Here is a 23462-nt window from a genome sequence, read left to right as displayed (position 1 = left end):
CTGCGCGATCTTTCCATATGCAGGCCTGATTCTTCCGACCGGATTGATTCGGGCTGCTACTAGTCCTCCACCCTCGCCTGTCAATTCGCTGGCCCTGTCTTTGTTTACTTGTAGTCTCCAGTAGGTAGTACTAGTATCTAGAGCAAGCTTGATGATGCTGATAGTCCATCTCATTCTGAACACTTGAAAAACATACGAGCAAGGTTTCTATTTATTTTGTCTTCTGCCAACGGCACGAGCAATACCTTTCCTGCATCCATGGCTTCTGCCGAATACTAATACCGATCATAACCGGTGCTCCGCCCCCCGTTGTCTGGATTCGACGAACCCGAGGAATCATGGTCATTTCCAAGCCAACCGCCCCATCGTTCGCTGGTTCGTCGTGTCGCACGGTTCCCCAGATCCTCATCATTCACCACATCAAACGAGTTGTCGCTGGCATCCTTCCTCAGCGGTCCTCCGTACGCCAGATCATCCGTCTCGCGATCACCTCGCCCCATCGTCTGCTCCTCCCGCATCAACGTCGACCGCAGATGATCCAGTACCTCGCGCTGCGCAGAGATATATTCGGCCTTTTGCGTGCTCGACATGCTCTGTAGTTGCCGCTGTAGAAGCGTTCCGCTGGCCGACAGCTCCTCCTCTCGTGCCTCCCGGGACTTACCCGTCGAGGTAATCGAGCCTAGGGTCGAGCTGAGGACCGAATACCAATCGTTCGAAGCGGCAGAGGTGGATGCAGCAGCGGCGGCGGCGGCGGGGAGATTGAATCGTGATAACAAAGATTGCGCATACGAAGCAGGTCCCGACGGGGGTGGGGGTGGTTGACGCTGGGGAGGGAGACCCATCACTTTCTCCCGAATCAGGTCGATGGCCATGTAGAAGTATTGCAGGCCCAGTACCTTGGCGCGCTCATGGGCATGACCGATCAGGTCCTCAATCTCCCGTTCGTGATGTGTCAGGAACGGATCCACATAGTCTTGGTAAAGGAGGCGGGCGCCTTGGGTTTGTGGGAGGACGAGATAGCACATGAAGAAAAGGCGAATCCAGCTATAGAATGGGAACCTGTGTGTGAAGAATGACCTTTTAGCTTGACGAGCTCTTGGTCGAAGAAATCCTTGAAAAAAACCATACCACCCAATGATGAACACGGTCCATGATTCAGCCAACAGAATGACAGATAGAACCACCCAGTACATCAGCCATGGTGCCAGCTGGGAGGGATCGGCGGAGCGGAGAGCCTTGTAGGATGCGAAGATAGGGAAGAGGATAGTGATGACGGAGCTGCAAGGAGGGGGAGTAGGTATTAGAAGGCACAATTCCAATATATCGAGGTGGGAATCAGGGGAAACTACTTACGACATCAAGTCCGCAATGATTCCGAACATGATGGGCGTTGTGGGAGAGGTGTCTTATTCGCAAAGATTTTAGAGGGGTCGGTGAAGCGGTGGAGGATCGAAAACAAAGCTTCCCCTCCACGCCCTTTTTTAAGCCGGTGGGTTGAAGGGAACAGATCGGATGGAAAATCTCTGAACTGATGAGGCCGAGAGAAAGGAAAAGGAAAATTCCAACAGAGGAGTCAAGCGGAAGGGTTAGTTCAAAAAGATGAAGGGAGAGGAGAAAGAAAGAGCAAGGCCCACCGCAGGCTTCCATCTCAGCTGAGCATTTCTTACTACTGAGTACTCCCCGCACGGGATCAACGGCTCTTCTTGACGTCACGCCATGAACCTGGGGAACAACAACACTTTGGTTTAGTCTATAGACCTCAAAAGATGTAACATTTCTTGTGTTGATCCCGCATTAATTTCCTTGTCTTTATCTTCAATCGACCTGGAGAGACCCAGACACTGCGATCTACCGACTGTGGAGCTCCCAAATCGGCCCAATCACCCGATGCCCAAGCTTCTTTCTTGTATGACCCCGGGCCCTTTCTTTCCTTCTTCAAGTCTCCGGTTCCGCTTCCCCTGGTCCTGTTGAACTATTTTGTTTCCAATCTACAACCAACAATCTCTGATCTTGCGAGACTCATCTGGCGTGCTTGCAATATCCCCCCTTCTCCCCCTTCTCCCCCGCATTCCATCCTGGTTTCCCCGCAGCCATCGAACCTGTGGCGCTTCGGGATTAACAATGTGCATCGCCTTGATCTCAACTCTCCACCCGACCTATTCCCTCATCGTCATTGACAATCGAGATGTATGGCTCCTAGTCTGCGTTGGAAGATCTGACCCGACTGCTAACAACATCCAGGAATTCCTTCACCGTCCGACTTCGTCTCCCGACTGGTGGCCGGAGCCATCCTCGTTTGTCCTCGGCTCACGCGACCTAGCACGGGCTACCCACGGCACTTGGATGGGGGTCACCAAACAAGGGAAAGTAGCAGTTCTTACCAACTACCGCGAAGACACAGCGATCGAGGCTATTGGGCAATACAGTCGGGGCAGAATCGTCAACAGCTGGTTGACCAGCCCCCCCAAGGAGCATCAGACGACCCACGACTTTGTACAATCTATGGTGGCCAGCCCAGAGGCGAAACAAGTCGGCGGATTTAGTCTGATCTGTGGTCACATCAATGAACCACTGGCCATTGTCTCTAACCGGTCTTCCAATATGGATCACATCACTTGGGTCGCTAGTGAGAGGAATCAAACCCGAGGTCTCAGTAATACTAGCGTGGATGACCGATCATGGCCAAAGATTATCAATGGGGAGAGACTTATGCAAGAAGCCATTGAAGGCCATATACAGGCCCAAGAAGACGAAGAAGCCTTATTGGAGCGCCTTCTCGCGGTACTGAGTACCGACACCATGCCCCAGCTCCCTGGCGTGAAGAAAACACTCGACAATTACGTCAATGTTCTCCGAGATAGTATTTTCGTCCCTGTGATTAGGTCGGACGAAACCCCAGATCAGACTGCAGAACAAGAGGCTGCCGCCCGCGGACCCCTTGATCAAAACTATTCTTCGGGTCCATATGGAACACAGAAACAAACGATCCTCTTGGCGCGGCCCGATGGCCGTGTGAGATACTTCGAGCGAACTCTCTACGATGACAAGGTGAATGCCGTACCTATCGGACAGGGCGACCGGTCCTTCGAATTTCACGTGGAACCATAGCAATTAGCCGGCCACGACAGAGATGTGCGTGGCTACCGTGACTCTAGACTTTGATGTGCTATGAAGTGATGAATTGCATGAAAGTGTCGACAGACATGAAACACGAGAAAGAGGGGATGGTCTTCGCCTACTGTATACGGGGCCGTTACTGTACCTAGTATTAATCCTACAGCCTGAATCCATAGAAGAGTACAATTGTGGTTCTTACAGCAATATCACCTCTGGCTTATGATAATTTGCCGTTACAGTCATGCCATGGCGAGTCCTTTTAATGAGTACTCTGAGGGTGTAACTGTGATGTGCCACATCGCAGGTACTAATCCAAAACTGCAGATCGAACTTGAAGAATGGAGTGGAAGTCGCAAATGATTTTTTCTGACACTCATCACTCTTCAAAACCCGAATACATCCAGGTCATCGACAGTACTGACTTTGCCCCCCCGAAACAAGTTGGGCCACGAGTGTTGTTAGCGCATTCGCCTGCTGTCATGCTAAGCGCCCCGCCGGGTTTCACCTTAAGGATCGCTCATCTACCCGGGGCTTCAACTCGTCGGCCACAACCCCAACTGGGAATGGCCGAGTCCACAAACATACCGGAACAATTTCCTTCGGTTATCCCACCTACAAAGTGTCTTTCCAGAACACACTTGAAATGACCCTGAGGCCCTGTGGGCCTCACTTTGAATCCCCACTCTACGCCAATCTCATCACGGACCGGGTACCTTATGAGCCTTAGTCACTGAGGCAATGTCTTTAATAACAGGTATGCTAATAAAACTAGATTGCACTAGAGTCAGATAATGACCGTTCCAGACCGTTCGTGCCATAACTAGTGGCTCCCAAACAATTAGGCTCCCTGTTTGACCCCTGACCCTGGGTTGACTATCGAACTCCATCACGGAGAAACTATGGCAATACTGTGTTCCAGATTGGCCGTCTCCACAGAAATCCTTTTCACAATGAGCTAAGGACCTGTATAGTCGTCCTGCCTGGTGGGCCCTTGAACGGTGAACCCACTCCAAGTATCAGATGCTTGTTAGACATCGCTAAGCCTAATGGAAGACGCTGTTCGACGCCCCCTCCAAAGCGAGGACAGGGTATATAAAGTCAGAGGATGGCTGCAGTTTCGATCTTTCCTTGGCAGTCGTTTCATCGCATACATTCTTTTCCTTCGCTATCAAGAACTGGTTTCTTGATTTCCTTCTTTTGGATCCCATTCTTTCAATCTTTTTTCTCGACAAGCTCGACATACATTCTCTTATCTATCAATCAAGATGAAGTTCTCCAATGTTGTTCTCGCAGCCAGTGCTGCCACCATGGCCTACGCTTACCCCCGTGGCCGTGATGTTATCCCTAACAAGCGTAGCGTGTCCAAGCGCGCCAACGGCTTTACCTGTATGCTTTTTCAACTATCATGCCCGATATCTAGATATACGGTACTAACTTTACTTAGGGGTCGGTGTCAGCGAGTCTGGCGCTGAATTTGGCGAGGGCAACATCCCCGGTACCCTCGGCACCGACTACACCTGGCCCGAGACTTCCAAGATCCAGGTCTTGCGCGAGGCTGGCATGAACATCTTCCGTGTTCCCTTCCTTATGGAGCGTCTGGTTCCTTCCAGTATGACTGGAACCCTGGATTCCACCTACCTGAGTGACTTGAAGTCTGTAAGTAAATGGCCCATCAAATGGGAGAGGTTCAAGTGCAGATGCTAATATAGTATTCCTCATAGACCGTCAAGTTCATCACCGACAGCGGTGCCTATGCCGTCCTTGATCCTCACAACTACGGAAGATAGTATGTTTCTCTATTCGCCCTACACTTGAAAACAATGAAGAAGAATGCTCACAATTCCCCAGCTCTGGAAGTGTCATTTCCTCCACCGACAACTTTAAGGCCTGGTGGAAGACCGTGGCTACTGAGTTTGCCTCCAACGAGAAGGTTATCTTCGACACCAGTATGTTGAACAAACTTTTGATCTAGAAGCTCCAAACACTGACCATGAATCCAGACAACGAGTACCACGATATGGACCAGACCCTGGTTCTCAACCTGAACCAGGCCGCCATCGACGGTATCCGTGCTGCCGGTGCTACCACCCAATACATTTTCGTTGAGGGCAATGCCTGGACCGGTGCTTGGTCCTGGACTGACAACAACGACAACATGAAGGGCCTGACTGACACCGAAGACAAGATTGTCTACGAGATGCACCAGTACCTCGACTCCGACAGCTCCGGTACCTCGGAGACCTGCGTCAGCTCTACCATTGGCAAGGAGCGCATCACTGCGGCCACTGAGTGGCTGAAGACTAACAACAAGAAGGGTTTCATCGGCGAGTTCGCTGGTGGTGTTAACTCCGACTGCGAGACTGCCGTCAAGGGCATGCTCTCTTACATGTCTGACAACAGTGATGTCTGGATGGGCGCTGAATGGTGGGCAGCTGGCCCCTGGTGGGGCAGCTACATGTACAGCATGGAGCCAACTGATGGCCCTGCTTACTCGACCTACCTGCCCATTCTGAAGGAGTACTTCGTGAGTAGCTCTGGCTCTTCAGCCTCAACCTCCACCACCACTACTGCTGCCGCCACCGCCGCGGCCAGCACCAGCACTTCATCATCTACTTCATCCACTACTTCATCCACCACATCTTCTGCCGCAGAGGCTATCAGCACTCCCAGCACCCAGGCCCAAGTTTCTAGCCCAGCAACTGAATCTTCCAGCTCTCTTGATAGCTCCGCTGAGTCGGATGCCTCCACCGCCACCGCAACCTCCTCCCCGTCCTCTGTCCCCGTCGTCGTTCCCACCGCCGGCCCGACCACCTTCGCCAGCGCGCCTTCCTCTATCCAATCCTCCACAAGCTCGCCCGCTAGCACTAGCACCAGCACAGCCAGTGTTGGTGGCACTGTTGCTCACTACTATCAGTGTGGCGGAGCCAACTGGACCGGTGCTACTACTTGCGCCAGTGGCCTCACTTGTGTCAAGCAAAATGAGTTCTACCACCAGTGCATTTAGAGCATGGATTATTATAATTGGGGGTCGATTGTAGGATATAGAACAGGAGATTGTTCCGTTGGGTCCGGTATTACTTTCTTTTCAATTTTGAGGATTATTCCCTCATCTGTATATTTTTTCTCTTCTGCCGCTGGGAGTATTTACTACTAGTAGTACCTACTTCTCGGTGTGCTTCAATTCAACCATTTTGCACCCATTATTTCTGGCGTAATACTAGTAGTATTTCAAGTTCGACACACTCCAATCCCACCTGGCATTTTGAATCCGATTTTCATCACTAGTTGCAGGCAAGCCTAGTGAGTTACCTCTTTCAATCTACAATTCTGCTGTCTCACGATCTCAGGCTTGGCCAATATTGTTCATCACAGCTAGGAGTCTCCGAGAAACTGACGTCACCGCCAATTCTCATATACTATCCAGGAACCGAAGTACTCTAGGAACTCCACGTAAAGTTAAATTTGAATCTAGAAGAGTTCTGGTATAGTGGCTTTCTTAAATCGCTTGAATATTAGTTTGGGGATTTCTGTTCAAACTAGTCCCTGATTCGATTCTGTACCCTGGTCTGGGGACAGCGCTCCAGGCCGCAATCGACCCAGTGTTTCAGCGTCCAAATTATAGTATTGTTCCATATACAGCTGGGGCGTAGACCATTCATTGTATTTTTTAAGTAGTATTAGAACACCTACTATTATAATCAAGAGTAGAAATTACTTAGCTGGCGCTAGTATATCGGTAGCCTAGGTATCCAATGTTGGAGATATCTGGAAGACCTTTTCACATGCGAGGACCAACGAGATCAGAACACAGATGGAGAAGACAATGATATTCCTCCGGGCCTAACGCCCGAACTAACTAAAATGTGGGCAATCCGATGGCCGACGGCCAAGACACCTGCCACCGCCATAAAAGTGGCGTCCTCGCCATGAACATGACAGCAATGAAAGAAAAGACAAAAACAGAACCTTCTCCTCCTCCTTAACCCTCCATTGCCTCAGACTTATCTTCCTTCTTCTCCTCCCCCCCTAATCCTCCATCGCCTCAGACTGGTCCTCCTCCATCTTCTTATTTTGCCAGGCAACGGCGGCTTGTACGCGGTTTTTCGTTTCCGTGATCTGTCTCAGATACCCACTTTCAAAATTGGAGGTTAGGCTGGGGTCTTCCTTCATCATATTCTCTATCATTGCATTGGTAGCGATGGCCTCCGGAGCTCGAGCGGGTATTGTTGTGCCTCCCTTGCTAGATTGTCCATTGATAGATCGTATGTACGCATAATATTCTGGAGGAATGCTCTGTCTGCCGACATGGAGTGAATGGTGGCCAGGTATTCATCGAGAGCTGATAGCTTATCCCGTATTTTGAAGTCGCCGTTGTCGTCGCGATCGCGGAGGCCAAGGTAGGGGACGTCCGGGGCGGCTTGGTCATGGGCGTCGTCAGGAAGTTTGCCAGCGTCCTCTTGGAAGTGCTTTGCCACAAGAATATCAAGCCTGTCAGCCGCTTTATCGAGCATATCAGCCGTCAAGGGTTGAGGGTTGTCTTCCCTTTCGGGAGCGTTGCCAGCTGCACTGTCGTTGTTGCTCGAAGTGACATTGCCAGCAGCAGAACCCGGGGTAGCGTTGTCAGCCATAGCGATGTTGGACGTAATCCTAGAGTTCCAAGTCTCGTTTAGCTGTCAAAAGGCCTTTTCTGGTGTGTTCTAACGATTTCGAGATCTCACAATTGGGGGTTCGTTTCTCTTCTGAAACGCGTTGCTGTTCTTGTAGAGTATGTTCAGACTCTCTGGGAAGGCGAAAACCACACAAGTTGAGGAAGTTGATCATCCAGGAATCGATTTTCCGATCGAAAATGAGTGTAGCTGAAGACTTTAGGTGACTTTAGTATCACAGTTGAGGCCTCAGGTCATTGTTGAGCGAAAGTGAGAGACGTACCTAGAGGGGGAAATGAAACTGCTAGTAGACTGGACTCATAGCCCACCAGCAGAGGACAACTGATATCATGAAATAGTACGAAATGAGAACGGACTGAGTAACTGATGGTGGTGATGAGACTACTACCCTTGAAGCTATCCAGACTCCTACTATACATAGACAAGGTGAGTCCGAGTTGACTAACTAGTTAACTAGTTAGTTAGACACTGCTGCCCGGGGCCTAAGGCTTCGACAGTCATTCACGTCCAGACCGAAACGAACCCCACTTCAACCTGGTTCGATTCCAGGAGTATTGTTGATCTGTGGCATTGCAGAGGGGCCATTGGTGAGGCTTATACACTGGTGGTTTCTAGTGCGTGCTGGAGGAATGTGGACCTTGTTACCATAAGATAGAAATGCTTCAAAAACCGAATTATAGAAGAGTGCACTCTATTTCCACCAATAATGTCAAGGATGGTAAGAAGCTAAAGTTCATTTCCAGAATAAAAGCGAGTAAAGTACATTCATCACAGAAAGAATATCGTAAGGGTCGTTTAATGAGTGGTACCAAGGTAAAGCACCATGCAAAATCCAAAACAAATTAGGCCCACCCCTCTCCCTCCTCACACAGATGCAAAAGACCACCAAGAAAAGAGGAGAATCTTAAATTATAATCTTATTGGCTTCAAGTAAGCTATCGCGCGTCAGCTGCCTCGTGCATGCGGACAGTGACCAGGTCGGCCGGGGCGGCAGTCAGAGTCATAGACCAACGGGGCTTCTGATCAGGGTTGACATCCTCAATCTGGTCAAAGCGCTGGAGTAACCGAGCAATGACATAGCCTGCCTCGGTGAGAGCGAATTGCTGACCGATGCAGATACGAGGACCACCGTTGAAGGGAATATACTCCCACCCAGCCTTGCGGTTGGACCAGCGTTCCGGCTTGAACTCCTCGGCATCTTCGCCCCAGAGGTCCTTGCGGCGATGCATAACGTGGACGCTGTAGACGACGGCATTGCCCTTCTTCATGTAGACGGGGGACTCGCCGTCCGGACCACCACCACGGGGCAGAGTCGTATCGCGAGCAGCCTGGCGGCGGTTGAACGGGACAACCGGGTACAGGCGCAGAGACTCGTTCATAACGTATTGCAGATATTGGCAGTTCTTCAGCGCGGAGAAGGTAAGGTTCTGGGGGTTGGAGTAGGTGCCGAAAGTTTCGATGATGGTCTCGCGCAGCTTGCGGAAGATCTCCGGGTTGCGGGCGAGCATTAGGAAGGTCCAGCTGAGTAACGAGGCGGTGGTGTCTCGGCCGGCCAGCAGAATATTCAGGAGCTGGGAGCGCAGTTCGATCGGGTCTTGGGTTACCTCGACCAAAGCGTTCAGGAAGACGTAGTGGCCGGACTTTTCGGCATCGGCGGGGGCGGTTTTCTCAGTTTTGGCGGCCTTGAGGGCTCGGTCAACGACCTTGTCCACAAACGCGTGGACCTGCTGGTCAGAGTGACGGGTTTCCTTGTTGTTGACGATGAAAGCGAGCCTCTCGAATCGAGATCGTTGGGCGCAGACCCACTGGGAGTTGTCGAAGTAGCCAGCGAACGAGTCCTCGATTCGCTGGAGTCCTTGAATCGCACCAAGCTGACTCTCTACGCTCTCGCCGAAGAGGAATTCCGTTGCGCTGTCAATAGTCAAGCGGAAGAAAATAGATTGGATATCAGTTGCCGCAGTCCATCCATTGGCTGCGACAGGCAGAGCCTGCATAGCCTTCTGGACATGGGATTCCTCGAGCTCTAGCTGGCTAACCTGCTCACGGGTGAATTGTGGTCGCAGCAACCCACGGGACCGGGACCATTCTTCTCCGTCAGCAGTGAACTAAATAGGAATATGAAGATTAGTATAAAAACGGATATTCCCCACTTGGGGTTGATGGGGCGAGGCTTATGCCTTGCGCCTCCACCGTTAAGGTGGTAACCATGGTTATGACGTACAATTCCGGTACCCAATAGAGGGTGGACACTTCGACGACGAATTTCACCGAGCTCAAAGTCCTTGAATTGGGTTGCGAGCACTGCCTGGATGTTCTTGGGATCGACGGTGAAGTAAAGATCGCGACCGAGATTGCGAATAATGAAGGTGGTTACGTTGCGGTTCTCGATGTCACTGATGGTTTGCACACGCTGCTCCGCGAGCGCCGGCAAGGCCTTAGCCTTGTCGGCGGCGAGCGAAGCTTTCAAGTTCCCGATCCCAAAGGGGTCGGAGCATGGATACATTGGCACATTGGCACAACCAAGCTCTCGAGCTTTGCGCGCGTGTTGCCAGGAGTTGACCAGGGAACGGACGATATGTAGGATCACGGCTGCGGCCGCGAAACCAAGTATAAAGGTTGGGGTCATGATGGCGACGCGCTGGGAAAGCTGATCGACGATCAGGTAGAAGATGATCTAAGGGGGACGGCAATATATATCAATTTTTTTCATTCATTCCTTCGTACGTCCGTACAGAGGGCCAGAGCCTCGGTTGAGAGCATCATAGGGTGGGGGATGCAACACACAGACAGGATGATCCCACATGTCGATAGAACCAATGAGGGCTAGTACGGAGGTCAGATACAATGGGTCGTCGGACTTCGCACTCATTTCAATGTGGACTCCGATCAGATCGGTCGCTCGTGCTCGGGGTGGGAGTCGAGCCCGTGCCGGTTAGCCCGTCGCACCGTCTTTGTTCTCAGAGCTCCCCACAGAAGCTGAACTTGAGTTTGCGTGTTTCACACCGAACCCATCCAAAAAAAACAGCGTAGCTTTCCACATTCCAGCTGTTCGCAGAAGGGCGTGCATATCCCTGATAGGGTATGTGTAAGAGCACAGTCAGATATGGACCACGGTTCCCCCTTCGCCATCGTCTCTCTCCCTTGTTCGAGAACAGGGGAATCCGGGGAAGATTGAAGATCGGAAATTATGCGACAAAACAGCTGCAGCTAGGCAGCTAGGCCGCCTGGAAGGTCTGCAGAACAAAAGTGGTTCCCTTTTGTGGTGGATTGCATTGCAGGGGTTGCGGTTGGGTTGCAGGGGAGCGGAGACTGCCGAGGTCTTCCCTATTTGCGATTATTCAACATCAAAAGGCAACTCAGTTTGCCATGACCTTGCGGACCGATATTATGTTCTAATGTAATCCATATCATCATCTCGAAATATCCGTCAGAATCCTTGGACCACGTAGCACTTGCACTTGTTCATGTCTGAGTGGGAAGATTCGCGACCGGAGCCACCGGAGTTGCCGGACATGTTATCAGCCAGATCGTACCTTGAACTAGGAGGAGGATTGCAACCCTCTCAACAGTCCTATCATCATCATCATCCACTGGGAGTCGACACGCCAGATAGTTCCCCTGCGACCGAGAAGCTCGAGATCAATGCTTCTGCTTCGACTTCTCCCCGGGCAAGTCGGGCCCGCGCTCTGCCAAACCGTCCAAGTCCAACTCGGAGAAGACCGTGACTGTGGGTCATCCACGCAAACGAGGTCGCCCGAGACTTGAGACGACGAAGGATGCGGCTGCCATCGAGGTATCCAATCCATGTGAATCGCGGACATCCCTCATCACTAACTCCGCTGCAGGAGCGGCGACTTCAAATCCGTCGGGCGCAACGAACATACAGACAGAAGAAAGAGGCAACCATCCAGGGTCTTAAAACCCGCGTAGAAGTGCTTGAACAGACTCTGCAGAATGTATCCGATCTGATAGGCTCGGAGCCCGAGGTTGAGACCTCGAACAGTCTGGCCACTGGTCATTTGTCGACGATCGCACGTACAAGACAGTTGGTCCTTGCGGAGATTGACAGAGTACAACATCCATCGGAGGAAAGTGCAAATGGCGACGACCGTGACCATCACCCTCACAACACTCCACGGGAGACTTTCGGATATCATGTCTCCCCTCACTCCAATACAGAAGATCACTCGATCACAATCTATCCCCAAGAACAAGCCCACCCCCACCCCCATCCTCATCCCAGATCCCCATCCCCTCTTATCAATCGCCTCTTCCCAACAACCACCATCTACACTTATAGTCACCAGGAATCAAATCTTTCCCGTCGTCTCCAGCGCTTCTGTCTAGAGCATACATACCGATGGCTCTCAGATGGACGCTCAGAGCCCGACCAGATGGCCCGAGTCTTCGGCCTCATCCCCTGCATCCATGATATGCCAGGCATCCGACGTAGCTACCGGCGCATACTACGAGCCGAGATCGGCGACCCGCTAGAAGTGGTGGATAAGTTGCCCTTCTACAAGCTCGGCGGCGCAGGTACTCACTACCCACGCATCGGACCAGATGGACAGCCCATTTACCCCAACCAATTGCGCCGGCCAGGGAAAATCCTGCGCCGGATGACTAGGATCTTGCAGCGGGGTGGGATCCAGGATTGGGATGAAGATTGGAGTGGGAATTTCGAGCCTCCGAATAATGGCGACGATGGAATTTTGGCCATGAGCGATGCTGATTATCTGCGCCTGCTCGATCTCGATGGCGAGTGGTTCGATTGTCATGATGTTCAGGGGTACCTGGCAGATCGGGGGGTGACACTCGGCGGTTCGTCGACGATGTGGATGGAGGTTCCGGCCTCGACGGTTGGGTTGCTTTATGGTCTATCGCCGGATCTTTCTGCATCGCAGTATTACGTTTCGCCGGTCGAGATGGGTGCGACGCAGTATCTAGGCTCGTCTCACTATGTGCTGGATGTGGAGTCTTTCTTTGAATGTGAGTTCTTATTCTGGCGTATTCTGGCGTCATCTGTTGAGCCTCAGGATAAGCTAACGCCATCATCGCTAGTGCTGCTCGCCAATCTTCGCATCCTGGGCCGAGCGCCGGGGTTTCGACAAGGGGATGTTGATGCGGCTCTGCGGACAGCCATTCATCGGCGATCGTCGACTTGATGGAACTTACAGATTATTTATTTTTGGTAATGAGCATTACGAGAGACGAGGAAACGAGGAAACGAGGAAACGAGTAGAATCATAGAATCAGAGATAATATGGGAAATCAATTTGTGATTCGCATTGTTTGGCATTGGGTATAGTAATCGCATAGACATCTGGTCTTAAGGTCTTGAAATGACGCAGGAAACATGAGAAGAGTCCGGGGAAATAAGCAAGGCCAAGCCCAGGGGGGATTATTCATCGTGGATCGTCAAGGGCGTGTGGCTCTTCGATTCCGATCTCCTCTCGGTGGGAAATTCTGCTTTAGCAGCAGATCTCGCAGCACTCGAAGCAGGCCAGACCGGCGCAGCTGGAACCAGTTAGTGTCATGAAGATCTATCTATGGAAAGCAAAGGCTTTTTTTTGCGACTCACATTCCGCAGCAGAGACCACCGCCACCACCACCGCGCAGTTGCATAGACATACCCTCCTGGTTGGCCTGAAAAAAATAATATTGATTAGTTGAAGATCGCATGGTGGTGAGTGTTCGAAATATGAGGACATACGGGCTGCTCAGAGACGACCTGCTGGTTGGTAGAGGGGGCAGCAGGGCTGGCGGGCTGCTGCATGGCGACGGTGTTGGAGTTCCAGGTGTTCTCGGGCGCAGAGTCGGACTCGGCCGGGGCAGACTTGAAGAGGTTGAAGTTGAACATTGTAGTGGGTAGATGAAGAAGGAAAGATTTTCTGTGGAGAGAGGATATGGTGAAGAGGAAAAGGAAGAAGTAGAAGGGTGGACACGGAAAAGGTGTTTGAGAAGGTGTTTGAGGTTAATTGAGGGAATGAGAGAAACGGCCTGGCGGAAGGGAGGGGGAAAGTAACAATTTAAATAAATTTAGCCGGGGATCAGCAGGGCTGTAAGAAGAGAATCAAAAAAGGTACTTTTAATTAGAACAAACATTGTACTCCGTAATACGGTTCAACGTGGAGGATCGGCTTTTCATTATTTCTCTAGTTTCGGTTTAGTGGCCCCATTGCTTAAAGGGGGGGTCAGGGCCATGGATTCACAGCCTTTTCCCAAGGTTCCGTTGAAATGAACTCCCGCTAGGATGGCCATGCAGTTTTTGGTGCTAAGTATAGCGTGAGACTAAGCGGAATGGTGCTGCCTATCCCCATACTGCTGCGGCATCTTCTTACGAAACATACACAAACCACACCGCCACGCTGTGGCTCAGATGGCCGTCTAGATGGGTCGTTACGTATTCCATTGGACTATTTGGATTCCGCGGCACGGAGAAAGCAACGGAGAACAAAATAGAGTGGATATCGATATACATTCAGGTGATTTTCTGCACTATTGACATCGAACCAGAGAGGGAGAGAAGGCTCAGCCCTTCAGCCCTAACCGATTTGATCAGCTGAGTGCCAAGACTCTTGGCACTGGGCCGTGTCACCGGATACTCGGCATAACATAACTTCAATGTTATGAACACGAACACGAATAGCCTGTCTCTGCCTCTGCCTTTGCCTCTTTATAACTTGGCCAAAATGCCATCAGGTTGGAGCACCGACAAATAACTCTTTTGGATCTCGCCGATATTGCGGCACCTGAAGATGTTAGCGACACCGATCACAAATGCCACGAGGGGAACACCACGGGGAGATCTCACCCGGCCAACGCCATGGTAATCTTTAATTCTTGGCGCAGAATCTTGATCCCGAGCTCCACTCCTTCTTGTCCATCATACTACGTGTGATCAGCAAGGGCCGCATAAAAGAATGTGCACATGAACTGGCAGGAGAGAACATACGGCCAAACCCCAGATGGGAACTCGTCCCAAGAAACAAAAGCTGGCACCCAGAGCCAGTGCCTTGAAAATGTCCGAGCCCCGACGGATTCCACCATCAACCGCAATTGGAATCCCACCTCCTGCGGCGACAGGGGCGCAGATGCGCAGCGCATCCAGGGTGGACGGGGTACCGTCTAACTGGCGCCCGCCGTGATTGGAAACGATCACTCCGTCAACCCCATACTTGATAGCCAGTTCCACGTCCTCGGGAGAACAAACTGCAGGGGTCCACTCATTAAAAAAAAAGATCGTTGCCAAGGAGTGTCATGTTTCTTACCTCCTTTCAGCCAGATTGGCAACGAAGTATGCTCCCGCAGCCAGGGGATAGTGCTCTCCCAGTCCAAACTGGGGTCTGTCAAAGTAAGCTCAGGTCATATCCACTTGAGACGGGCGAACCAACCGTAGTCGGTGCGGTCTGAGTGGTCGCTTCCACTGCTGAGAATATTGGGCCATTGCATGCTCTCCGGCAATGTGTAGTCATTTCGGTACTCATTCAACCGCTTTCCCAGTACAGGCACGTCTACCGACAAGAACAATGCCTTGTACCCTGCCTCTATAGATATTATCAGCATAAAATGGATATCAGTACCATTGGGAATAGCACCTACTCTCCGCTCGCTCCAGCAACTGTATCGTAAGTGATCGGTCCTTCAGCACGCACATTTGCATCGCATATGGGTTTCCAAGACCTTGTGCAGCAACGTCTTCCAACGCGTAATTAGAGTAGGAAGATAATCCCATTGCGATTCCATAGTTGGCGGCTGCGCGGGATGTTGCTAGCTCGCCCTTTGGGTGTGCAAGCTGGTGGGAGGCACTGGGGCTGAAGCCGAAGGGAAGAGAGACCTATATGACCGGCGGGAATGAGCGCTGTTTTTTCAACCATTTTTTTTGTTTCCCATTTCACTTCAGAAGCAACCAACCTTGGAACCAAGAATCTCGGTACTGGTATCGATTTCCGCGACGTTGACTAGGATTCGTGGTCTGATTCGGTAGCGATCGTAGGCAGACTCATTCTCGCGCAGACTGGCGGTTGAGATGGTTAGCAGACTCTCAATTCGATATCTTTAGATAGTTCATACGTGATCAGATCCATAGCTCCCTCATTGTAATAGTCTACTGACTTTAGTCCTCGTTTTAGACTTGATAAACCCAGAGTAGCCTACCTCGGACCATAGGGGGTAACCGCTTGCTGCCCAGCTCTTTAAGGTCTGCAATACAGCATACATCTTTGTGGAGGGTCTCGCCGCGATGCGCCATGATTAATTGAGTTGTAATATGTGTAGGAGGGAGGAAAAGGGAATCGGAGAAAGTTACGAAGACGATCACAATAAGTAAGTTACCTCTACACCCGCGAAGCTACAAAAGATTGCAAGTGGTATCCTAATTCGAACACATGCTCGCATGACCTTCCAAGTGTATACAGTTACTAACACACTTCAGGAACTGGCTTCCTATCGCAGAATCCCCGCCAGGTGACCGTCGGGTGGCCGTCGGGATCACCTTCCTGCAACAGAGGCACCCCCGCAGGGCCGCGGCGACATAGTATTAAAAGCAACATTCGAACACGCCAAACCCACAATTCTGCATAACTATTTCCTTCCAAACTAGAACAGCTCACAAGAAGCTTCTCTCAATCAACATGGCTCGCATTTTGCTGTGAGTTGTGGCCCGTCCGTCTTGAATTGGTGGCTTGCTTACACTTTACCCCTACAGGACTGGCGCCTCCGGCTACATTGGCGGGGATGTTCTCCACCTCCTTAAGACCAGTCACCCAGAATATGAGTGCAGTATCTTACTGCGTGATAGTGGCAAGGCAGCTGCTATCTCTAAGGTATTCCCCGATGTTCGTGTCGTACTGGGGGACCTTGATGCCGCCGCTTTGATTGAAGAAGAGGCTGCCAAGGCGGACGTGGTTATCAGTAAGACTATCTTTATTGGTGAAACAGGGACAGGAGGCTGATAGTGTAAAGATGCTGCTAGCAATAAGAACATGACTTGTGTGGAAGCCATTGCCCGTGGCCTCAATAAGCGCAGCGGGTCTAAGCCTGGTAAGTCAAGAGTGGTTGTTCTAAAGTGCAACCCTAGTTAATAAAGGTGCGACAGGCCACTGGATCCAGGTCTCTGGTGCCAGTGTTATCTCAGTCCCCGATATTCTGGCCGGCACCTTTGGCGAGGGCTCCAGCAAGAACTACAACGATGTCGACAATGCCGAAGAAGTCCGCGATATCATCCGTAAGAATGCAGGCATGAGGGTTGTAGACAACCACCTGCTGAACAACGTGACCGGCCCTAAGACTGCCATCATCTTCCCACCTATTATCTACGGCGAGGGCCGAGGTGTCACCAAGCAGCGAAGTGTACAGATACCCGAGCTTTCACGGGTCGCGATTGAGACGCGGCAAGTCGTTCAGGTGGGCAAGGGAGAGAGCACATGGAGCAACATTCACATTGCCGATCTCAGTGATTTGTTTGTCAAGCTGGTTGAGAAGGCCGTCCAGGGTTCGGAGGAGGCGTTGTGGAATCAGAACGGACTTTATTTTATGGGAAACAGCATGCTGGTAGGCTAGCTCGACCATTCCAGAACCGTCCAGAGGGCTAATTTGTGTTCAGTCCTTCGGCAAGATCTCACAACTCGTCGCGGAGGCCACGCACGATCTTGGCTTGACTGACACAGAGACTGTCAAGAGTCTCAGTGCTGACGAGGCGGACAAGTTGTGGGCGCCTGCCAGAATATTCTGGGGCACCAACGCACGCATGGAAGGCCAACGAGCCTCGCGCCTGTTGGGATGGTCTCCACAGAAACACTCAGTCGAGCAGGAGATTCCGACAACCGTCAAGGTGGAGGCGACTCGACTAGGCAAGTTGTGAGGGATCCAATTGGATAAACCGTAATGATTTAGATAGTAAACCTACCCTACCCTGGTCATGGGATCCATTCTATGGTCGTGGCGGGGAGGGGCAAATGTGAAGATAGAAAAATGATAAGCAAAAATGAAATTGGCAAGTCATTCCGACCGTGGGTTTGCGGGGCTCCAAGCTTCCACTGGCATCACCCCGGATTTTCATTCCTCGCCATGGACTTCATTGATTTGAATTAATACAATCAATTCCGATTTCTAAGTCAATTTGTATCAACAGGCTTAGCGCTATGGCGAGCTCGAAGCGAGCGCGCGCTCGCCGATCACATGTACTGGGTGGCTGCAGTACTTGCAGACGGCGACACGTCAAATGCGATCAGAAACGTCCGGCATGCCGGACTTGCCGAGCCCTTGGAGTCACCTGTGAAGGGTTCCCCAACCAAGTCCTTTGGATGCGTGATGATGAGCCCGGCGATATCGATGGGAGCCACCGTGGCACTCGCCGACATCTCTACACAGGTATGAGGCGCTTGATACGTACCTGCTCATATAACCAAGCTAAACAGGTGAATAGAGGAATCCAGGCTAGCGATGAGCACAGCCCTCGGAAGCAATCTGATTTCGGGTTCTATTGATGCATCGTTGGCTGAAGTCGACACAAGGTCGCGAGACCCGGATCGGCATCTCAATCATGACATTGTCATCGGTCCCTTTGCAGTTCTCGACTTTGCTGGATCGGCCTCGGAGCCTCCAGCAGAAGAAGATTCCACGACAATACAAGAGAATGAACCAGCTCCCATCGACCCATTACCTGTTGGAGACTCGATAGATGCCATCATACCTCCGGAAATTCTGGATTCCAGCCCCGTGTCAATGATCGACTCTCTGTCTCAAATGGACGATTTCTTACATTGGTCCGACCTACTTAGCTTCAGCCCTGATCAAGCTGGATTTGCGACTCATCCAACTCTAACTATGCCTAATGATTTATCATTCGATCTTACGAATGATGCCCTGCTTCTTCAGAATTTTGCACACGGCCCAGAAGAGCCCATGCAACGGATGACTCCTCAGCAAACCCCAATGGAGATGGCCCCCATGGAGGCAGACGTTCTCAAGGATGCTCAATTTCTACTGAAACATTTTCAAGATATCGTCATTCCTCAAATAATGGCTATTCCATTTGGTCAGAAATCTCCGTGGAAAATCTTGAACCTACCAGCGGCGGTCGTGGCATTTGGCGACACAACTTTCCTCGGAACAGAAGGAATAAGCCATGCTCGACTTGCGAATCTTTATGGCCTGCTTGCATGTGCGGCTGTTGATCTAGCTCTGAAGCCACCGTCAGACCCGACACAATCTACCGAGCACTGGTTTCAGATTGCAAACCAAACATATCAAAAAGCAAAAGATCATATCCAGACTTCTTTGCAGCACGAGACACAAGGTCCAAAGAAGGCAAAATACAAGGACCAGCTCATGGCTGCCAACATTCTCACACAATATGCAGTAAGTCTATTCGCTTCTTGCTGTAGATTTTCGCGGGCCGTTATTGATGAATGCAGATTCTATCCGGGCAACAACAACACGCTCGCTGCTTTTTGATCGATGCAGAAAGGCTTCTACGTCTTCGAGGACTGTCAAAGCGAAGAATATCCAAAAAGGCGCGTCTCTTACACCACGTCTACACTTGGCTGCGAATAGTAGGCGAAAGCACCTTCGTCCTTCACGATTACAGCCTCTCTTATCCATGCCTCGCTTCGCTTGGCTCTTCATCACGCTCCCATGCCTCTAGCCTGGCGGAGAGCAACAATACGATAGTTCCACACGAGCCCAATTCCAAGCTCGATGACTTTCTGCGCCTCGAAAACCAAAATTCAGATAGCGACCTTAACATTGACGAACCCAAGGATCGAGCCTCTGGGTTCCACGACATTCATCTTCACGACTCTCGCAGCTTCCCCGAGACCTTATACAAACAAATCTATGGCATCCCAGAGACATGGCTTAGTCTAGTATCCCAGACGACAAGATTGGCAAATGTTTTGACGACATTTCTGGTTGCCCGAAACCTGGGTAGAAATGTCAGCCTCGAGGCCTGGGAATGCATACAACGCCGCGCCACGCGGCTGGAAAACCTCATCTGTTCTTTCAACCTCGGTCTGGCGAGGGGCAAAGTCACCGATCTCCAGGCTACATCCAAGCCACACGCGCACATGTTGGAAGCTCTGAACAGCGCACTTGTTATCTTTTTCTATCGTCGAATCCGCGAAGCCCACCCGGCTGTACTACAAGGGCATGTTGATAGCGTCATTTATGCGCTTGAAGAATGCAAAGCCTCACTGTTAGAAGACGGTCCGACGGGGCCCGGAACAGCCTGGCCAGCTTTTATTGCTGGATGTGAAGCCCTCACCATGTCACGGCGTAATGCAATTATGCAATGGCTCAATGATGCCAGCTCAACATGCGGATATGCATCATTTGCCACAGCCCGCGATATAATGGTCAAGTCATGGCAGAGACAGGATGAGCACTTGGCAGCAAACCGAGGTCATTCGATGCCATGTTGGATTGATATTGTGAGAGAGGAGCAAATTTGGCCTCTGTTTTGTTGAAAATTGAACTCTTTTCTAGATTTGTCTTTATACTAACACCTTTTTATGTATTTAATGACTCCGACTAATAGCGCATACTACTACTCTGCATAATTATACTCCATGAAGAAACGATGAATTACCCCATTACCGTGGCATAAAATTCTCTCTATAGTAAATTTTCACATCAAATGTTAATATATCTAGATCGTCTTCACACCAGCATTCTGAAGCAGCTGCTTCAGCTCGGCCTGCAGCTCGGGCTTCAGAAGGGAGAAAGGCTTCCGCAGGCCGCCAGTAGGCTGGCCAATCAACTCAACGCCAGTCTTGACTGCACTGCAGTAGTTGTGTGTCTCGAGGAACTTGCAAATAGGGAAAGCCTTAGTCCAGAGCTCACGTCCACGCTTGAGATCACCCTTCACAGCAACGGCATCCCAAAGCTCAACAGCCAGCTCAGGAATGAAGTTGGCAGCTCCCCACACACCACCGGGGCATCCAGCGGCAAGACCGTAGAAGGTAAGGGTATCCCAACCATTGAAGGCTGTGATCTTATCCGAGAGACCGAAGATCAACTCCGTAAGGGCTGGCGCGTTGCCGGAGGTATCCTTAAGGTACTTGACGCCAACCTTGGACAGACCGGCAATCTCTGAGGGGGAAAGAGTCAACCCAGAAGCACTGGGGATATTATAGAACATAATAGGAAGCTTTGACTTGGTGTGGATCTCGCTCAGCAGCTCCTCCAATTGCTCCAGGCTAACTGGGTCGTAGAAAGGAGGGACGACCATGACGGCGGTGGCTCCGGCTTGCCCAGCGTGGATGGAGAGCTCGACGGCCTCATCGTGTGAGCAACTACCAGTACCAATAACGACGGGAACGCGTCCGGCAGCGTACTTCACGCACAGCTCGGTGAGTTGCTTGCGTTCGGCTGTGGACAGCACGGTGAATTCACCAGTGCTACCGCCGGGCACAAGACCATGGACACCGGCCTTGATGAGGTGCTCAATGTGTGCCTGTAGACGGCCTTCGTCGATCTTGGTCTTATCGTCGTTGAAGGGGGTGATCAGCGCCACCATGATACCGGTAAGTTCTGAAGACATTTTGAAGGTTGTTGTTGATGTTATTGTTTTAGAAGGACGAGTTTAGATTCAGAGGTTTGGAGGGGTAAAAGATGGAGGTATTGTATGAGTCGATATAGTCAGTGCGGACGTCACTTGTAAATATACTTGCATAGAACGGAGTTGCTTTCTTCTTGTGTTCAACTTGTTCCGTGAGCCATCCCACCTTGGCTGGTATAGATAGGTGGAGTGGATTTCTATAGACCGGAATGACTTGCCTCGATTCGGTGGATCCACTTCACTTTGGGGAATGAGACTCCGACCTGCGGGGTACGCTCACTTTGTTCATGTCTTCAATGGTATACAATTAAAATCATTAGGTAAAATGAGGGGATCGATATTTTGCTTCGTTACTACTTGTACTGATATTCAAAGTTTTAAAGCCCGACAAAGGCAATTGGTAATTCTAAATTCTATCATAAAAATGTTTATCTCTATACATTGCTTTGGTCATCTTCATAGCTTATTGCCCATGTTCACATGAACAGCCTTGATCTGGCTATAAGCTTCTAGACCAGCCTCGCCAAGCTCACGACCAATACCACTCTGCTTGACACCTCCGAATGGAACTCGGGGATCACAGTCCTGGCTGCTGTTGATCCAAACCATACCGGACTCAATCTCGGAAGCAACGCGATGGGCTCGCTCAAGATCAGTGGTGAATACTGCGGCGCCCAGGCCATATTGACTGTTGTTGGCACGCTTGATAGCCTCCTCCTCGCTATCGAAAGGCAAGATGACAACAACAGGTCCAAACACCTCCTCTTGAACAATGCGCATGGAGTCGGTGACATCCGTGATGACTGTGGGCTGAACGAAGTATCCATCCTTGTTCTTAGAATCAGCCAGAGTATGAGGAGCACCACCAGTCACAATAGTGGCGCCCTCATTCTTAGCAATCTCGAAATAAGACAGAATGCGCTCATATTGTGCACGAGTGACCTGAGGACCTTGGAAGGTATTCGCATCCCACTGATCGCCAATCTTCACCTCTTCCACGGCCTTCTTGAAGTTCTCCAGAAAGGTGGGCAGAATGTCACGGTGCACGAGGATTCGCGAGGTGGCAGTGCAGATTTGGCCCTGGTTGGACATGATACCAAAGTGCGACCACTTGACTGCTTGGTCCATGTCTGCATCAGGGAACACCAGCAATGGCGACTTGCCTCCAGTCTCAAGAGTAATATTCTTTAATGAACCCGCTGCCATCTTCATAATTTCCCGGGCAGTGCCTGTGGATCCAGTGAAGGCCACCTTATCGACGAGTGGGTGAGATGCCAGCGCAGCACCTGCATCCCGACCGTAGCCATTGACGATGTTGATCACACCTGGGGGGAAGCCAGCTTCCTTGATCAGCTTGCCAAGAATGAGGGCGCTAAGAGGGGTTTGCTCGGCAGGCTTCAGAACAACAGTGTTGCCGCAGGCCAGAGCAGGTCCCAGCTTCCAGGTTGCCATGGAGAGAGGGTAATTCCAGGGAATAATCTGGGCAACAACTCCGATCGGCTGACGGATGGTATAGGCGAACTTCTGAGGGGTAGTGTTGATGGTCTGTCCAAAGGTCTTATCGGCCCAGCCGCTATAATACCGGATAGTGGTGATGGCTTCAGTAAGATCTTCCTCAAAGGCGACATGGTAGGGTTTTCCTAGGATTATAGTTAGCCTATGCATGAAGAATCGGTGATGATACAGAACGAAAGCCTACCGTTATCCCATGCGTCAATTGTAGCTAGGAGCTCCCTGTTTTGTTCGAGAAGATCGGCGAGACGAGCCATCAGCTGGCCTCGCTCGGTTGCGGGGAGGAGCTTCCAGGATGGATGGGCCAGGGCGGCTTTGGCGGCTTGCACTGCGCGATCGACATCCTCGGGGCTGGCAGCATCGACGGTGGCAATTGGTTTATCTGTGCTGTTCAGAGTTAGTCAATTGCACGGGAGAGAAAGAGTTCTGGGGGAACTAACGCGGGGTCCAAGGAGGTGATGGTTTGGCCGCCGGTCGCCGGAACAAACTCGTTGTTGATAAACAGACCGGTGGGCTGCTGGTAGCGCTGCCCATTAGGGGCGACAATCTCTACTGATGCCATTTTAGAAAAAATGCTAGAGGTAAAGGAATTAAAATGGGAATGG

At 51.0% G+C, this 23462-nt stretch overlaps 13 protein-coding genes across 13 annotated transcripts; 6 read left to right on the top strand and 7 right to left on the bottom strand.

Moving 5' to 3' along the window:
- Nucleotides 1-275: 275 nt before the first annotated feature.
- Nucleotides 276-1382, bottom strand: N7481_010772 (HVA22/TB2/DP1 family protein; the record flags this gene model as incomplete). Its single annotated transcript, XM_057269991.1, has 3 exons — nucleotides 276-1059; nucleotides 1129-1278; nucleotides 1354-1382. 3 exons carry the CDS (start codon nucleotides 1380-1382, stop codon nucleotides 276-278), a joined length of 963 nt encoding a protein of 320 aa, XP_057117165.1.
- Nucleotides 1383-2121: 739 nt separating this feature from the next.
- On the top strand, nucleotides 2122-3108 carry N7481_010771 (NRDE family protein; the record flags this gene model as incomplete). The annotated part of the gene is made up of 2 exons (XM_057269990.1): nucleotides 2122-2187; nucleotides 2242-3108. 2 exons carry the CDS (start codon nucleotides 2122-2124, stop codon nucleotides 3106-3108), a joined length of 933 nt encoding a protein of 310 aa, XP_057117164.1.
- A 1274-nt stretch (nucleotides 3109-4382) lies between these two features.
- egl3 (putative extracellular endoglucanase/cellulase) lies at nucleotides 4383-6121 on the top strand (the record flags this gene model as incomplete). The annotated part of the gene is made up of 5 exons (XM_057269989.1): nucleotides 4383-4503; nucleotides 4562-4773; nucleotides 4839-4903; nucleotides 4966-5063; nucleotides 5118-6121. 5 exons carry the CDS (start codon nucleotides 4383-4385, stop codon nucleotides 6119-6121), a joined length of 1500 nt encoding a protein of 499 aa, XP_057117163.1.
- A 1022-nt stretch (nucleotides 6122-7143) lies between these two features.
- N7481_010769 (uncharacterized protein) lies at nucleotides 7144-7745 on the bottom strand (the record flags this gene model as incomplete). The annotated part of the gene is made up of 2 exons (XM_057269988.1): nucleotides 7144-7357; nucleotides 7423-7745. The coding sequence occupies 2 exons, from the start codon at nucleotides 7743-7745 to the stop codon at nucleotides 7144-7146; spliced, it is 537 nt and encodes a 178-aa protein (XP_057117162.1).
- Nucleotides 7746-8719: 974 nt separating this feature from the next.
- Nucleotides 8720-10410, bottom strand: N7481_010768 (cytochrome P450; the record flags this gene model as incomplete). The annotated part of the gene is made up of 2 exons (XM_057269987.1): nucleotides 8720-9889; nucleotides 10006-10410. 2 exons carry the CDS (start codon nucleotides 10408-10410, stop codon nucleotides 8720-8722), a joined length of 1575 nt encoding a protein of 524 aa, XP_057117161.1.
- An 838-nt stretch (nucleotides 10411-11248) lies between these two features.
- On the top strand, nucleotides 11249-12949 carry N7481_010767 (uncharacterized protein; the record flags this gene model as incomplete). Its single annotated transcript, XM_057269986.1, has 4 exons — nucleotides 11249-11452; nucleotides 11488-11577; nucleotides 11630-12773; nucleotides 12846-12949. The coding sequence occupies 4 exons, from the start codon at nucleotides 11249-11251 to the stop codon at nucleotides 12947-12949; spliced, it is 1542 nt and encodes a 513-aa protein (XP_057117160.1).
- Nucleotides 12950-13255: 306 nt separating this feature from the next.
- N7481_010766 (uncharacterized protein) lies at nucleotides 13256-13644 on the bottom strand (the record flags this gene model as incomplete). The annotated part of the gene is made up of 3 exons (XM_057269985.1): nucleotides 13256-13301; nucleotides 13366-13430; nucleotides 13498-13644. 3 exons carry the CDS (start codon nucleotides 13642-13644, stop codon nucleotides 13256-13258), a joined length of 258 nt encoding a protein of 85 aa, XP_057117159.1.
- An 816-nt stretch (nucleotides 13645-14460) lies between these two features.
- Nucleotides 14461-16035, bottom strand: N7481_010765 (alpha-hydroxy acid oxidase; the record flags this gene model as incomplete). The annotated part of the gene is made up of 9 exons (XM_057269984.1): nucleotides 14461-14536; nucleotides 14599-14675; nucleotides 14740-14996; nucleotides 15056-15130; nucleotides 15179-15331; nucleotides 15387-15621; nucleotides 15699-15801; nucleotides 15858-15891; nucleotides 15942-16035. 9 exons carry the CDS (start codon nucleotides 16033-16035, stop codon nucleotides 14461-14463), a joined length of 1104 nt encoding a protein of 367 aa, XP_057117158.1.
- A 382-nt stretch (nucleotides 16036-16417) lies between these two features.
- On the top strand, nucleotides 16418-16738 carry N7481_010764 (NAD(P)-binding protein; the record flags this gene model as incomplete). The annotated part of the gene is made up of 2 exons (XM_057269983.1): nucleotides 16418-16434; nucleotides 16492-16738. 2 exons carry the CDS (start codon nucleotides 16418-16420, stop codon nucleotides 16736-16738), a joined length of 264 nt encoding a protein of 87 aa, XP_057117157.1.
- Nucleotides 16739-16768: 30 nt separating this feature from the next.
- On the top strand, nucleotides 16769-17646 carry N7481_010763 (uncharacterized protein; the record flags this gene model as incomplete). The annotated part of the gene is made up of 3 exons (XM_057269982.1): nucleotides 16769-16826; nucleotides 16921-17336; nucleotides 17389-17646. The coding sequence occupies 3 exons, from the start codon at nucleotides 16769-16771 to the stop codon at nucleotides 17644-17646; spliced, it is 732 nt and encodes a 243-aa protein (XP_057117156.1).
- A 581-nt stretch (nucleotides 17647-18227) lies between these two features.
- Nucleotides 18228-20251, top strand: N7481_010762 (uncharacterized protein; the record flags this gene model as incomplete). Its single annotated transcript, XM_057269981.1, has 2 exons — nucleotides 18228-19149; nucleotides 19251-20251. 2 exons carry the CDS (start codon nucleotides 18228-18230, stop codon nucleotides 20249-20251), a joined length of 1923 nt encoding a protein of 640 aa, XP_057117155.1.
- Nucleotides 20252-20433: 182 nt separating this feature from the next.
- N7481_010761 (dihydrodipicolinate synthase family protein) lies at nucleotides 20434-21327 on the bottom strand (the record flags this gene model as incomplete). The annotated part of the gene is made up of 1 exon (XM_057269980.1): nucleotides 20434-21327. The coding sequence occupies one exon, from the start codon at nucleotides 21325-21327 to the stop codon at nucleotides 20434-20436; it is 894 nt and encodes a 297-aa protein (XP_057117154.1).
- Nucleotides 21328-21801: 474 nt separating this feature from the next.
- On the bottom strand, nucleotides 21802-23419 carry N7481_010760 (uncharacterized protein; the record flags this gene model as incomplete). Its single annotated transcript, XM_057269979.1, has 3 exons — nucleotides 21802-22985; nucleotides 23045-23244; nucleotides 23298-23419. 3 exons carry the CDS (start codon nucleotides 23417-23419, stop codon nucleotides 21802-21804), a joined length of 1506 nt encoding a protein of 501 aa, XP_057117153.1.
- Nucleotides 23420-23462: the final 43 nt, after the last annotated feature.

The sequence above is a fragment of the Penicillium waksmanii genome (genome assembly GCF_028829765.1).
Source record: "Penicillium waksmanii strain IBT 27052 chromosome Unknown utg000009l:1.0-4314994.0:1.0-4318279.0, whole genome shotgun sequence".
Lineage (NCBI taxonomy): Eukaryota > Fungi > Ascomycota > Eurotiomycetes > Eurotiales > Aspergillaceae > Penicillium > Penicillium waksmanii.
Note: the sequence above shows the minus strand (reverse complement) of the source record. Positions and strands in the feature narration are given on the sequence as shown.